The sequence below is a fragment of the Macrosteles quadrilineatus genome, unplaced genomic scaffold, assembly GCF_028750875.1.
Source record: "Macrosteles quadrilineatus isolate MER2022 unplaced genomic scaffold, UCM_ALF_1.0 Scaffold_2__2_contigs__length_208266976, whole genome shotgun sequence".
NCBI lineage: Eukaryota > Metazoa > Arthropoda > Insecta > Hemiptera > Cicadellidae > Macrosteles > Macrosteles quadrilineatus.
Window position 1 is genome coordinate 42087129 of NW_026542595.1, and position 14302 is coordinate 42101430.

A 14302-nucleotide genomic window follows, 5' to 3' on the forward strand; every position below is an offset into this window, starting at 1 on the left:
AAGTATTAAAGCTCCACCCATTGGCCGTTGATCATTTCGAAAGTCTCGGAGGGTGTGGTCCAGGGCCTCTAGCCCTTTTTTATGCATCATGGTGCATTCATCCCAAATGATGATATGGCATCTTGTCAACAAAGTTGCCATTCCAGATTGTTTGCCTATGTTGCACAACGAATCTCCTCGGTTTAAATTTAATGGCAGCTTAAAAGCAGAATGTGCTGTGCGACCTCCATCAAGCAACGTGGCTGCAATCCCAGATGATTCAACAGCCAGAGCAATGTTATTGTTCATTCGGATCTCGGCAAAAAACAAATTTAACAAAAATGTTTTGCCTGTCCCGCCTGGTGCATCGAGGAAAAGAAGACCGCCATTTCCTACTCGTATTAGCTGCATCACTGTATCGTATGCAAGTTGCTGGTCGTCTGTCAATTTGAGTTTTTTGAGTTTCAACATATGTTTTGAGCGCATTAACCTCATATTGCGTTTCCCGCAACAACTCTTTGGCGAGAATATCATTCCTGTTTCTTACTGGCGAAAATTACCCAAGTTCATTGAGGACCTTGTTATTGATAGTAATACATATGTCTTCAAGCGACATTAGTGCTTCGTTGAAAATGTTTTCAGTATATTGCACTTCTTGGCCAGGATTTTCTCTGCGAGTTCGAAGAAGAAAGTCTTCACTCATGCTTTCTTTGTGTCTTTCCCAAAGATTTTGTAGATTTGAAGGGGCGAAAGTAGTTAAAATGATGGCAAATAGAGTACGAATCTGGTAGGCATGACGTGTTTCAGATGCTTCGGCCAGTGTGTTGCCCCAGTGTGAATCATTTTCAAGCAAGCCAAGTTTGGAAAATGCTTCTATGTATGTTTGACAGACTTGTCTTTCAACAGTTTTGAGTTCTTGAAAGGAGGTTGGTCCTCTAACTACATGGAGCAGCATTCTCGGGTAGTAGCAATCGCCATTACTTCGATGTACCGTGTACACACGTCCCAGTGTGCCAGTAGAGAATATGCCATCTACTGATGGATGACGGGCACCTCGTTTTCTTTTGCAAAACTTTTTAGTCCTGGGATCCCAAGTGTAGTAGTGCGGAACCTCGTGATACAACAAAGTCTTTGCGAACTCGTCATTTGCGCATAGTTCAAAAAAAGCGGTTAAAGAGGTGTTGGGTGGAACTGCAGCTCTCTGAACAGCATTCTCTTCAGTAAAATACACTCTTTGGCCGTTTTCCAAATGCACGCTAAGGTGCATCACAGCAGGAAATCGTTCATGGATGTCGAATCCAAGAATTCGCCAAACCGCTTCGTTACTACTGATGTACCGTCCCATTTGAAATTGTTCAATTTCATTCACTGGTGCCCTGGCATCTTCAAGTCCAAAAACTGCCATATCGCTGCCTTTGTTTACATATTTGCATATGGATGGATATATGCATAATGGATTTCACTGAATTACAGTATCCTACGTTGATATGTGCATTGAATGACTTCGAAAGAATGGGAGAGTATGGCACAATCCACCGATTATCGATTTCGAAATCCACGTTATTAATTTTGATTGTTGTCGTGCATCCTCCTTCTTCTGGGTTTCTTCTTCTGTACTGTGGATAACCATCTCCGCCGGTTTGAGTCTCTTTGAGCATTACACGTGGGTAGTTTTTAGAACATCTTTTAAATAAATCTTTTATTTCAGTCCAAGAGGGATTGCACGTGAAAGTTATGAAAAGGTCAAATAAAAAAAAAAAATAAAAATCTCTTTATTCCTGAATTAATGTGTTACAAGTTTGTTAAAAATTGTGTGTACAGGAAAAATAATTCCCAAGTAGACTATCCGTCTGTGTTTGGGAATGAGTTGCTAATACAGCTATACACAGGTCCATAAACATTCAGGAGTACTTAGACACTTTATCATGATAGTAAATAAAAATAAAATATTAACAAGATCAAGAGAGAAAAAAAACCTAATTGCATCGAAACAGTGATTTGGTGACGCATTAAACTGCAGAAATTTACGAGTACAACGATTTGAGTAATCCTTCTGATTGCTCCCTGTCGATATTTAAAAGCCAGCTCATGACTCTACGCTTAAACACAGCGACGCTGTCACTCTCCACCTCTCGAATATGTGAAGGCAAGTTTCTATACAATGTATGACAAACGTAATGAGGTATAGTTTTAAGGGTTGAATGGGAGAGTCTGGGAAAGGAAAAGCCGAATTTAATGTTACTTCTAGTCAAATAACGATGTTGAACAGGAGAAAAAACTGAACATTTATTAAGTTTTATGAAAATAAGAAGATTTTTTATGAACAATTGTCGGATGTCTAAAACTGGAAAGTCGCAAAACAGTTGCAAGGAAGGAAATCTAGAGTTTTTTTTTTTTTAAATAGTTTTGATAACAGATCGTTGAACGACAGAAAGTAGTTCCAGAACAGTAGGAAGGGCACCACCCCAAGCCAGGATACCATACTGCAACACCGACTGTACGTAGGCAAAGTACACGGTCCGCAACTGCTGCCCCGAAAGCACCTCCCGAAGCTGCGTGAATGCGTAAATGAGCTTACGTACTTTGTTTTTGACGTATTGAATATGCGGAGCCCACGTCAATTTACTATCGATCACAACCCCTAAATACTTATACTGCTCCACATGCTCAATCACTCCACATGCGCAGCCAATCGCGAGTGCATCGCCACAGCAGTGCAGCTTCAAAGATCTCTCACCTAGTCCAAAGTTATTTCTAAGAAAAATAGGAAGACATTTAGTTTTCCCAACATTGACTGTAAGTGTATTATAATCAAACCAAGATTTTAAATTGTGGAGATCTGTCGATGCAGAACCGTACACCTCGTCCCACGTACTGCCGGTAGTCACAACCGCCGTGTCATCAGCGAACAGTATCACCTTGCTATTTAATTTAACTTTAGATATGTCATTTATGTAAATAGAGAATAATAGAGGTACGAGAGTACTGCCTTGAACCACACCATATTCTACCGGTGTTACATCACTCACAACTCGATTTATGGAAACTACTTGTTCCCGAGACTTAAAATAGTTCGCAAACCATCTTAGAGTTGGCCCTTCGATACCTATACATTCTAATTTACTTATTAGCATGTTTCTGTCAATTGAATCAAAGGCTTTGGTAAGATCCAAAAAAGTTATAAGAATTTTTTTGTTTTTACTGAATGATTCAAAGATAAATTTTGTAAGATCGAATAAAGCGTCTGAAGTATTTCTGTCGTTTCGAAAACCATACTGTGAACTGGAAACTAAATTTTCTTGATTTAAGTAATTTGACAATTGGATTTTCACACATTTCTCAAGTATTTTGGAAAACACCGTTAGAAGGGAAATAGGTCTATAGTTAGATTTATCAGACTTTGGTCCAGATTTATATAGGGGAATGACTTTAGCTATTTTGAAAATATTCGGAAACTCTCCAGTTTTTAAACTACGATTGATAATATAGTAAAGTGGTTCAATAATACAGGTAATAGATTCCTTTACAAATTTTGCTGAAATATTGTCAAGGCCTGGTGCAGAACCTCCTCTAATGCTCCTGACGACCTCAGTGATCTGCTCTCTGGTGACCGGCTGGAATCGGAAGGCAGACTCCATGCTGGGATTGGCCTCCACCAACACTGGAGGAGGGCCATCAGGGTGTAAAGCTGTAGCGAGCTCTACTCCAACCGATGCAAAATAGTTGTTGAAAGAATTAGAAATAGATTTGACATGGTCGGGAGTGACAGCGTCGATTGAATCTGCAAACTCCTGCACAGGGAAAGGTTGTTTTCTAACTGGGCGGCCGGCAGCCTCATTCACAATTCCCCAAAAACGTTTTGCGTCACCATTAACCTGTTCAATTCGGTCCCTGTAATAGTCATACTTAGCGCGCTTTATAAGTGAATGAACGGTATTCCTGTAAGTTATATAACAATGACGTAATCGTAAATTGAATGGTTGTTTTTTAATCTTCCTGAATAATTTGTCACGTTCCCTAATTGAATTAATTAAACCTACTGTTATCCATGGCTTAATTTTCTTAGTCCTACAATTTAATTTGGCTGGGGACGTTGAGCTAGTCATAGCACGTGTGACAATATCTACCATTTTTGTAGCACAGGTGTCAAGGTCCATAGAATCATCATGCACAGATTGCCAATTAACACATGATAATAAATGTTGAACTTTTACCCAATCAGTTTTTTCCTTGACAATTGATGTATGTTCACTAGTTAAGCTAAATTTTGAAAAATTTTGAATAAAAAAAAAATAGTCTGTGATCTGTAATTGAAGAATTTAAAACTGCTGAATGGACATTGAATGACTTTAACAATCGTACAAAAAAGTGGTCTATACATGATTGACTCTCAGGTCGAGTTACCTTATCGATGCAGGATACATATCCTGCGTCATAGAGAACATCTAAATATTGGTCTTCAACTGAATTATGATTTACATTTAATATATTAATGTTTATATCCCCTACTAAAATTCTTGTCATACGATTGCATTGATTACCGTTAATGTAGTTTTTAAGGCCATTTACAAACGATATAAGATTTGAACTTGGGCTGCGGTATACGCAGAGCAGCTCGCACGGGTGACTGGCCCACTGAAACGAGAGCGACAAACAGCTGGCCACGCCTCCCAGACACAGCTGACGGCAAGTCACCGAGAACGCACTGTCCATGTATACAACTAACCCATCGTTTCTGTTCAAGGGATTTTCTGATTTATGTACATCATAACCATCTATGTGTACCAACTGGGAATCGTCATTCAGCCATGCCTCACTCAATACTATACAATGGACTTTTACAGGAATACTATTTAACACTACTAACAATTGGTCAATATTTTTCGAATAACTTCGGATGTTTTGATGCATTACATTGAAATTTAAATAATTATTTGATACGTTGCAAATGTCCTTTATATCATCATAATCGTTAACTAAGTTACAATCAACGGTAAATTCATTAGCATCGTTATCAATATCGTTATCTATATCGTGATCCATACTAACATAGAAACGGTGCTCGGCCTAACTAAGAGATAAGAAACTGAAAGATAAGGTCTGGACGTCCATATTTTCGTACATATGTTAGTGCATCTTGAGCATACTCGTGCATGTGTCTTGGACTCCCAGTATATGTTGCCGGAAGTATAACCCTCTGTCCAATATCAGCAGCTACTCCATCATTGGCGACTGCATCTCGCAAATGAATATAATCTTCGACCCGAAGCTTAGATTGGTTGAAACGAATATAGTTTAAACGTTCACTTTCAACTTTAGCGTACACATCAACAATAAATTGTTGGAAAAGTTGACGGCACATTAGAATGTGGTTAGTCTGTTGATCTCTAATCATGATACGATATGCATAAAAATCTTTGCAACTTACTTTTTTGGTCGTTGCTGCGCCTGTTGTGGGGTTGGTTTGATATAGTTCGAGATTATATCCATCTTCTCCTGGAAACATTATTGGGTACTGAAGGGCGTCATAGGATATATGTGTTTCAGAAACTCGTTGCTTCGTTTCGTCGCACATGCTGATAACAATATCTCGTCTGGTAATTTCCGTTCCAACAATCACAGCTCCTACTTCAGGGGCCATTTGAGCATTGAAACGTCTTGCATGTTCATGTAATGGTGCTTTATCTGCCCTGATAATGACTTTAAAGTCGTCTTCTCTCGCATTTTCCTATGCAGATTTAAAATCTCTGACCAGACTGTTATGTTCATGAAATGATGCTCGTAACTCAGCAATAATTTCCTATTTGTTGCTAAACTAAATGCGCATCGTCGATCAAGCTCTTCCTCTACATTGTCGATGAAATAAATTTGCAAAAACTGAGGATCTTCTTGAGGTAGTGGAAGAAGTGAACCTATTTGATGGTACACTTGCCCTTGTACTTTGAATGTGGGCATACAATTTCCATATCTCACAATACTGGATGCACCAAACGATGTCATTTGGAAACATGAGTTGTATTTACGAATATGTTGGAGGAAGTGTTTGGACTCCCGGGAAACACCAGCAATGTAGGTTTGAAGGGGTTCAGGTGGCTCAGACAATGGTGGCAAATTTACTTTCCCATGCGAGCAACACATACCGATCGACTCTTTTTGAAACTTCAAAGCATGGCAGTATGGGCAAAGTAGTCATTAAACGAATTGCAATGTCGCGATGTATTTTGTAGTCATACGTTTTATCGTATTCGAACGCAGCTCGAATATTTGGTTCTTGTTGAAACCAAATATTAACTAGGTCGTTAATAATGTCGTTCCAAGAATGTTTTGAAGCGTTGGTATAATATGATTTTGGAGTAGAGCAAGATAGGAGTCTCCACCTAAATTCCCATCAATAAAAAACGGCCCCACAATTCTCCCTCGTATGATGCCGGCCCAGACATTCAACTTTTGTGGGTGTTGCGTGTGACCTTCTATCATCCAGTGTGAAGTACTATCGTTCCAGAACCGGTAGTTGTGTTTATTTACATGGTCATTTAACATGAATGTAGCCTCGTCTGAAAATACAATGTTATTTAGAAGTATTTGTTTCAAATCAAACTTGTTCATCATTGTCTCAGAACATTCAAGACGCCTATCAAAATCGTCTTCGTTGAGTTCTTGATGTAATGTAAATTTGTATGGTTTGAAGCCACTTTTATGCAAGACTTTTAACACAGACGGATGGGACATATCATGTTTGGCTGCAGCCGATCTCAGAGTTTCATGAGGATTCTCAACAAATGATTGCAGAACTTCCAAACTGGAATCCTCGTTTGTTGCACTCGGTGGACGACCACTTCTAGGAAGGTCTGATACAGTGCCATGTGTTAGAAAACGGTTTATTGTACTCGCAACTGTTGATCTCGCTATTGGGTTTCGGTTAGGAAATGAATCATTAAATATTTTTGAACTTCACTGTACGACCGTGTTAAGTCTCCCCAACCACGAATTATTAATAAGGTAATTCTCTCTCTTTCACTTGAGCCGTGACTATTTCCACCGGGCGAATGTCACGACTCATGATCAATGGTTCAAGTGTTTTTTTTATAGTAGGCTAGTTCAGTGTTTCGTTGTCACTCCACGGCCCCCCCGAACAAGGCTGTGGGTTTTGTTCTTATTACTCCGACCGCGAAGTGTCAGAGGTTGCGAGACGTCGGATTTGAGTACTTCACTGAAGATTTTTATCCTTTTAAATCTTCCTTTTTTGGATAATAAATGTGCCTTTTAAGTTTTATTCTTGGCCGTTTGTGAGAACTTTCTTTATGGAGTAACTTTAGTACGCCCCGCGCGCCTTTTGGGGCCCGTGAGGAGGAAAATGACTGACCATCTTCAGCGGAGAGGAATGTTGCGACTAGGCTGGCGCTGCATATTGGCCCCCTCTCCGCCCTGCCTCTTCTCTCCTCCGGTGCTGTCCGCCCAGCTTCATGGCCCTCCGGTGTCACACCCTTGAAGACTGTTACCGCAAGTTACCGACTAATTGTTATTTATCTAATTGTTATATATATTGCTGTTGCCGAATGGACTTTAAGATTTTTAACATTTGTTGACTATTTATAAGCACAGCAGCCTATTGTTATTTATTTCAAATTTTATTCTACTGTTGCCTAATCATCCGATTTTAAAATCTCTCCACTGTATTTAATTTTTGGGGCCCCTAGTTAATTGTTAACTTTTCAGATATTTATTAAAAGAGTCATCATATTTTATTATTGTTATAGTTTGTTAATTTTGGTAATTTCCTTTTATTAAATGTTAAATTTTTACTAAATCCTTCTGATTTTCTGAATGATTAAAATAAATTATTGTAAGTCAGCAGCTTAAACGGGTACCAAAATTTATTTAAGGTTTATTGAGAGTATTTAATTCATGTATTGTTGTTGATTATTGTTGTTGTGTTTTCTTTTAAATGGTTAATTACAGCTCGTTTCTCTCAAATGGCGTGTTGTTCTTGAACCTCCATCCATGGTTCTCATTTTGTTAAGTAAAGTTTTGTGAGCCGCTCCTCGGGCCTGCGCATGGATCACGCTTCCATTTCGTTAGTCTGGGTGCAGGCACGAGGGCATGGTTCATCTGGTAGCAGAGCGTGGTTGGTGGGTTGCGTCCTGGGTGCCTTGCCGTGAAACTTGGTTTCACGACTCGGATACTTAGAGATGCGATCACTGTCTACGTTCTGTTTTTTTGGTTTGTTTTGAAGAGCCGTGGATGGATTGGTTTCTTGGAAATGTTCTGGCCTGGCAGTTTTGGAAAAAGGTCTTGTTGTTGTTGTGGTGGGGCGTAAACACATTTTTATTAGGAGCTCGCCCTTTGGCCGAGGCACCGGGTGGAATCGGTGGTAATGACTTGCATCCTTCGGGAGCAAGAGTGTCAAAAGTATGGTCATGTGTCAAAAAAAAAAAAAAAAAAGGTTTGTGTGTACACCCCATCACACAAGTGTTAGGTGTTGTCTAGTGTATGTATCGGTGTATGTTTGTGTGTGTGTACGTTCGTGGGTCATTTGTTGTTGTTTTTTCTTGCGGTACTTGCGGTATGAATGGGCAGGTTCTTCTTTTGGGCCCCATCAGGTGCGTAGGCATCAACGTCCAGAAGCCTTAGGAATTAAATTTCTGTGTTTGTTTTGTGAAAAAATTTTGTTGGCTGTTATTTTGAGTCAAGTGCTGGTTGAGACTCGGTATGGCGTCAATTGTGCCGGAATATTTGAGGAAGCCGGAGCTGGTGTACGAGGTGCGGTCCCGGGGGGAGACTCCTGGAACTGATGTACGCACTTTGCGTACACAGTTCAGACAAATTGCTAGCATGCCTCAAGCTTGGGTTGAGTCGCTCAGTTTGGATGAGGAACTGGAGGCATGTAAAGAGAGGATGGAAGAGCTAAGTGGGGAAATTAATAGTTGGAGTAGTTTGCCTATGGGCTCAGCTAAGGGTTCGGCTATCACACAGCTGACGCACTGGCGTAAGCGTCTGCTCTTGGTTTCAGGGCAACCTGAAATCCAAGATGAGGACAAGAGCTGGGTGGAAGCCAGAATTCTTGAGCTGGAAGGAATTTTGGAGAGTATTAAGGCAGGAAAGTCTGTCAAGGAGAAAGTTGAAATTTTTGAAGACAACCGTTCTTCGGAAACTTCAAACGAAGTGCCAAAGTCTGTTGTTGAAGTTGTGGCTCCAGTGGGTACCCCCCAGGCTCCGCCTACGCCAAGTACACTGCTCCAGTTGCCTGCAAATGTTCAAATGTCAAATGCAAATGTCACACCGTCCCCCTCTCACACGTCCACCTTGGCTGCGGCTACGCTGAATGTCCAGTCCCCATCTCCCTTTCCTTCTCAAGTTCATAGTTCCCCTTCCATCTCTAACTCCTTTGGCAAACTTCCCCATCCCCTTGCCTCTGTCCTGAGTGGTTTCCGGCCGGTGGACGGGTTAGATGTGAATGGTCTTTGTTTTTTTCTGGAGAGTGTTTTGCGCATGCGTGAATACCCTGGCATGTCAGACGCAACTTTGATGGAACTCATTGCTCCATACTGTCTGAAACCGTTGGGGGACAGATTGCTTGATTGTTTGCGCAGAGGCGTCACCTTTGATGTTTTCCATAAAGAAGTTTTGGAGCTTTTCATGCCCCGTCGGGTCATGGAGAAGCTGAAGGTTGAGAGAGTTTTTCGTCCTCAGCAGCCAGCCGAGTCTCTCAGCCAGTACGTGGGGGACATTCGCACGGTGGAAAGGGTCTTGCGTTTGGGGATCAGTGAGCTTGAACTCATTGACATTGTGCTTCAGGGGTTGAAGCCTGAGGAACGCTCCCGTCTGGTTTTTGCACCACGGCCTTCATCTTTTGCGGATCTGGACAGACTTTCCATCCTTTCGAGATCTGTCCAGGACGCTGATTTTCAGAGAGACCAAGCGGCGGGGCATCTTCCCCTAGCTGGTCATCATGCTGTCGTAGCACCCGTGGGAGTGTTGGGTCCTGAACCGCCGCAGTGGCAGAGGCAACCTGTTGTTTGTTTTGGTTGTGGGCAACCAGGTCACATTCGGCGGCATTGCCGTCAAGGTGGAAATTTTGGACGTGGTCCAAAAAACTAGTTTGCTCACAGGAGGAAAAATTGCCCAATCCTTCCTGTGAGGTTGTTGGTGATAATGTAAAGGGCAATAATTTGAATGTTTTTTCAAGTAAGTCAAAGTCTAAGCTAAAGTCAGTTAATGTTTCTGTTGCCTCCCCTTCTGGGAGTGTTGTGCCTGTGACCGAGCCTCTGCTGCGGGGGATTGCGGGCCTTGCTACCATGGGCGTGAAAGCGGCGCGCTCAACTTGCCCACGTCTCAACATCTTCATAGGTTCCACGGTGCAGAAGGCCCTAGTGGATTCTGGGTCAGCCCGTTGCCTCATTTCCTTGTCCCTTTTTGAAAACCTTGAATCGTCTGGGCTTATCAAGCAAGTTGAGCGAAAAACCCCTATCTGCTGGACTGCGTCAAATTCACCCCTTCCCATCATCTATGAAGCCCGTTTCAAGTTCAAAATTGAACATTTTTCTTGGGTTTGGAGTTTTTGGGTGGCTAAGGACCTTTGTTTCCCTGTCATTTTGGGAGCGGATTTTATCAAGCACACTGGCCTAATTTTGGATTTAGGCAGAGGTCAGTGTTTTTTCCGATTTGCGAGACGGGTATTAATATCTTTTGCTGATGAAATTGGTGGTGGTGCTGCGGTAGTCGAGCCTGAGATACCCAGCAAGCCAACAATTGATCCGTTAGGGCATCTGACTACTTGCGAGGCTGAAGCCATCAGAACCTTGTGTTCTCGTTTCCCAGATGTGCTGACGCCAAAGCTTGGAGTCACTAACCTGTTGGAGTACGAGATTCGTCTAACAGATACCCGTCCCGTTCGCTCTCACCCATACAAATTAGCTCCACCCAAAATGGAAACTCTCAGAAAAATCATTGACGAACTTCTGGAAAATGGTGTCATTGAACCTTCCCGTTCGAGCTACGCTAGTCCAGCCTTTCTCGTCCCAAAACCCAATGGCAAGTCCCGAATGGTTTTGGACTATCGCAAATTGAATGCGCAAATTGAAATCGACTCTGTGCCTCTCCCCGATTTGCATTCTGCGTTTGATTGGTTCGGTAAGGCCAAGTATTTTTCTGTTTTTGATCTGAATCAGGCCTATCATCAGATTCCTTTGAAACCTGAGTCTCGACCTCTCACTGCTTTCTGCGTTCCGTGGAATTTGTATCAGTTCACAAGAGTTCCGATGGGTCTTGCTGTGGGGGCCCAGACTCTCACCAGACTCCTTGATTCCATCTTTCATGATGTCAAGTTCAAGTTTGTGTTCAATTACCTCGACGATCTCTTGGTGTACAGTGAGAGCTTCGAAGATCACCTGATTCATCTTGAAGAAGTCATGAGTAGATTGAATAGGGCTGGCCTTACCGTGAATCCTGACAAGGTTAGTTTTGCAAAGCCGGAAATTTCGTTCCTTGGTCATCTTATCTCTCATGCATCGACCCCGCTAGAACCCAGGCTATCAGGGAGTTTCCTCCTCCCAGAGATGTCAAGGGTATTGCTAGGTTCATCGGCATGGTAGGTTTTTACCGACGCTTCATACCCAATGTTGCTGAATTGGCGGCTCCTCTCAATGAGCTTCGGAAGAAGGGCGCCAAGTTTGTCTGGGGTGAAGCGCAGCAGATGTCTTTTGACCTTCTCAAGGAGGCTATCATGCAGCCCCCTGTTTTGGCGATGCCGGATTTCAATCAAAACTTTGTCTTGCAAACAGATGCTTCCTCCGTCGCAATTGCGGCTGTGTTGTCACAAGAGGTGGATGGTGTTAGGCAGCCAATTGCGTACGCCTCACGCACTTTGAGTCCCTGCGAAAAGAAAAGCTCTTCTGTGTATGAACTCGAGTGTTTGGCTGTCGTGTTTGGAGTCAATAAATTCAGACGCTTTTTGGAGCACAAAGAGTTTTTATTGGAAACCGACAACCAGGCACTCTCGTGGCTTCTCGCACATCCACGCCAGCTTGGGAAAATTGGTCGTTGGGTTGTCCAAATATCGTCCCTTAAGTTCCAAGTGCAACACGTTCGAGGCACTCAGAATGTGATTGCGGACACACTATCTAGGATGTACCATTCACCCGACGATCCTCCTTCTGACCAAGAGCAACCGGGTTGTGCCGTGCTCTTGGAGTTTCCACTCGCCTTTTCTGATTTCATTCCCCATCAGCTGAAGGATCCTGAGCTGGCAAAGATCATTGGTGAGCTTCAAAATGGGGGAGCCCACCCCCCATATTTTCTGTCCCAGGGTGCCCTTTGCTGTCGCGCTCGGCAGCGAGGTAAACCTAAAGTTGTGCTGCCTAGTCTTCTAATCCCTATGGTCTTTGAGTATTTTCATTCGTCTCCTGTGGGTGGGCATCTAGGTATCCACAAGACCATTGCGAAGGTTAGGGAAATGTTCATCTGGAAGGGTATGGATCGGGATCTTGCTGCTAGGGTGCGTTCTTGTCAAACGTGCTCACTGAGCAAGCCCGCTCAAAACTCTAAGTTTGGTTTGTTGTCATCTGAGGTGGCGGAAAGACCTTTGGAGAAGGTTTTCATTGACTATGTAGGGCCTCTCCCGCGTAGCAAGTCAGGAAATAAGTTCCTACTTGTTTGTGTGGATGCCTTCTCCAAGTTTTGTTGGCTTTTTCCCTTAAGGAATGCCACTGCACAGCTCACCGTGCAGGTACTTCGAACTCACCTCTTCCAACATTTTGGAATACCCGCCACCATTGTTTCCGACAACGGAACACAGTTTGTTTCCCATCTGTTCAAAAGAATGTGCTTTGGGCACGGAATCCGCCATGTGACTACTTCCCCTTACTATCCACAGCCTTCTCATGCTGAAAGGTTCAATCGCAATCTTCGTTCCGCTCTCATAGCTTTCCATGCTGACAAGCAGACCACCTGGGATCAGGAACTCCCTTGGCTTCAGTTTGCTTTCAATACTGCTCACCATGAGAGTCACAAGGCGGTCCCTTTCGAGCTGTTTCTAGGCTATCCGCCTAACAACCCGTTAGCGAATGTGTGGGGAATTGGCGACCTTCTGCCACCTCCTGGTGCGGCTGATGTCAAGGCAACTTGGCAAGCGGCCAGGAGAAACTTGATCAGAGCTAGGGAATTGGTCCGGAGGAAGCACAATCGTGGTAGAGTAGACAACCCCTTCCAGGTGGGGGATTTGGTGTTTTGTAAAGCTCATCCAGCCAGTTCGGCTGTGGACAAGAGAGCTGCAAAGTTGTGTCATCGGTGGTCAGGTCCCCACCGCATCCTGAGGTTTTTGACGCCTGTCACGGCGGAGATTGGAGATCCGCGGACTGGAAAAGTGTTCCGGAGGGCGCACATTTCTCATCTCAAGCCCTTCCGCGGAACTCTTCCGTAGGCAATTTTCTTTCCTCTTGTGTCTGGGTGGGAAGTGCACTGGGCCAGAGAACCTGATCACTTCTCCTGTCCCCTGTGTTCTGCGAAGGAATTTCCCTCACAAAATTTTCCAGCTCTGGCCAGAGCAAACCCTGGGGGTGAGTTTTCCCCTCAGTTTGGAAGTCCCTTGGCGTTCCCCACCACAGACACTTGAGTTGTCTTTCAGGTCATTCTCTTTTCAGGAAGTGGGGGAGAGGCTTGTTTGTTTGTCCCTTTTGGAGAGGAGTGTCCTCTTTTGGGGAGGGAGGTTGAGCCGTGACTATTTCCACCGGGCGAATGTCACGACTCATGATCAATGGTTCAAGTGTTTTTTTTATAGTAGGCTAGTTCAGTGTTTCGTTGTCACTCCACGGCCCCCCCGAACAAGGCTGTGGGTTTTGTTCTTATTACTCCGACCGCGAAGTGTCAGAGGTTGCGAGACGTCGGATTTGAGTACTTCACTGAAGATTTTTATCCTTTTAAATCTTCCTTTTTTGGATAATAAATGTGCCTTTTAAGTTTTATTCTTGGCCGTTTGTGAGAACTTTCTTTATGGAGTAACTTTAGTACGCCCCGCGCGCCTTTTGGGGCCCGTGAGGAGGAAAATGACTGACCATCTTCAGCGGAGAGGAATGTTGCGACTAGGCTGGCGCTGCATATTGGCCCCCTCTCCGCCCTGCCTCTTCTCTCCTCCGGTGCTGTCCGCCCAGCTTCATGGCCCTCCGGTGTCACACCCTTGAAGACTGTTACCGCAAGTTACCGACTAATTGTTATTTATCTAATTGTTATATATATTGCTGTTGCCGAATGGACTTTAAGATTTTTAACATTTGTTGACTATTTATAAGCACAGCAGCCTATTGTTATTTATTTCAAATTTTATTCTACT

At 43.3% G+C, this 14302-nt stretch overlaps 1 protein-coding gene across 1 annotated transcript; it reads right to left on the reverse strand.

Moving 5' to 3' along the window:
* Window positions 1-535: 535 nt before the first annotated feature.
* LOC128984111 (uncharacterized) lies at window positions 536-1384 on the reverse strand. Its single transcript, XM_054403395.1, has one exon. It carries the CDS (start codon window positions 1382-1384, stop codon window positions 536-538), a length of 849 nt encoding a protein of 282 aa, XP_054259370.1.
* Between the last annotated feature and the right edge of the window lie 12918 nt (window positions 1385-14302).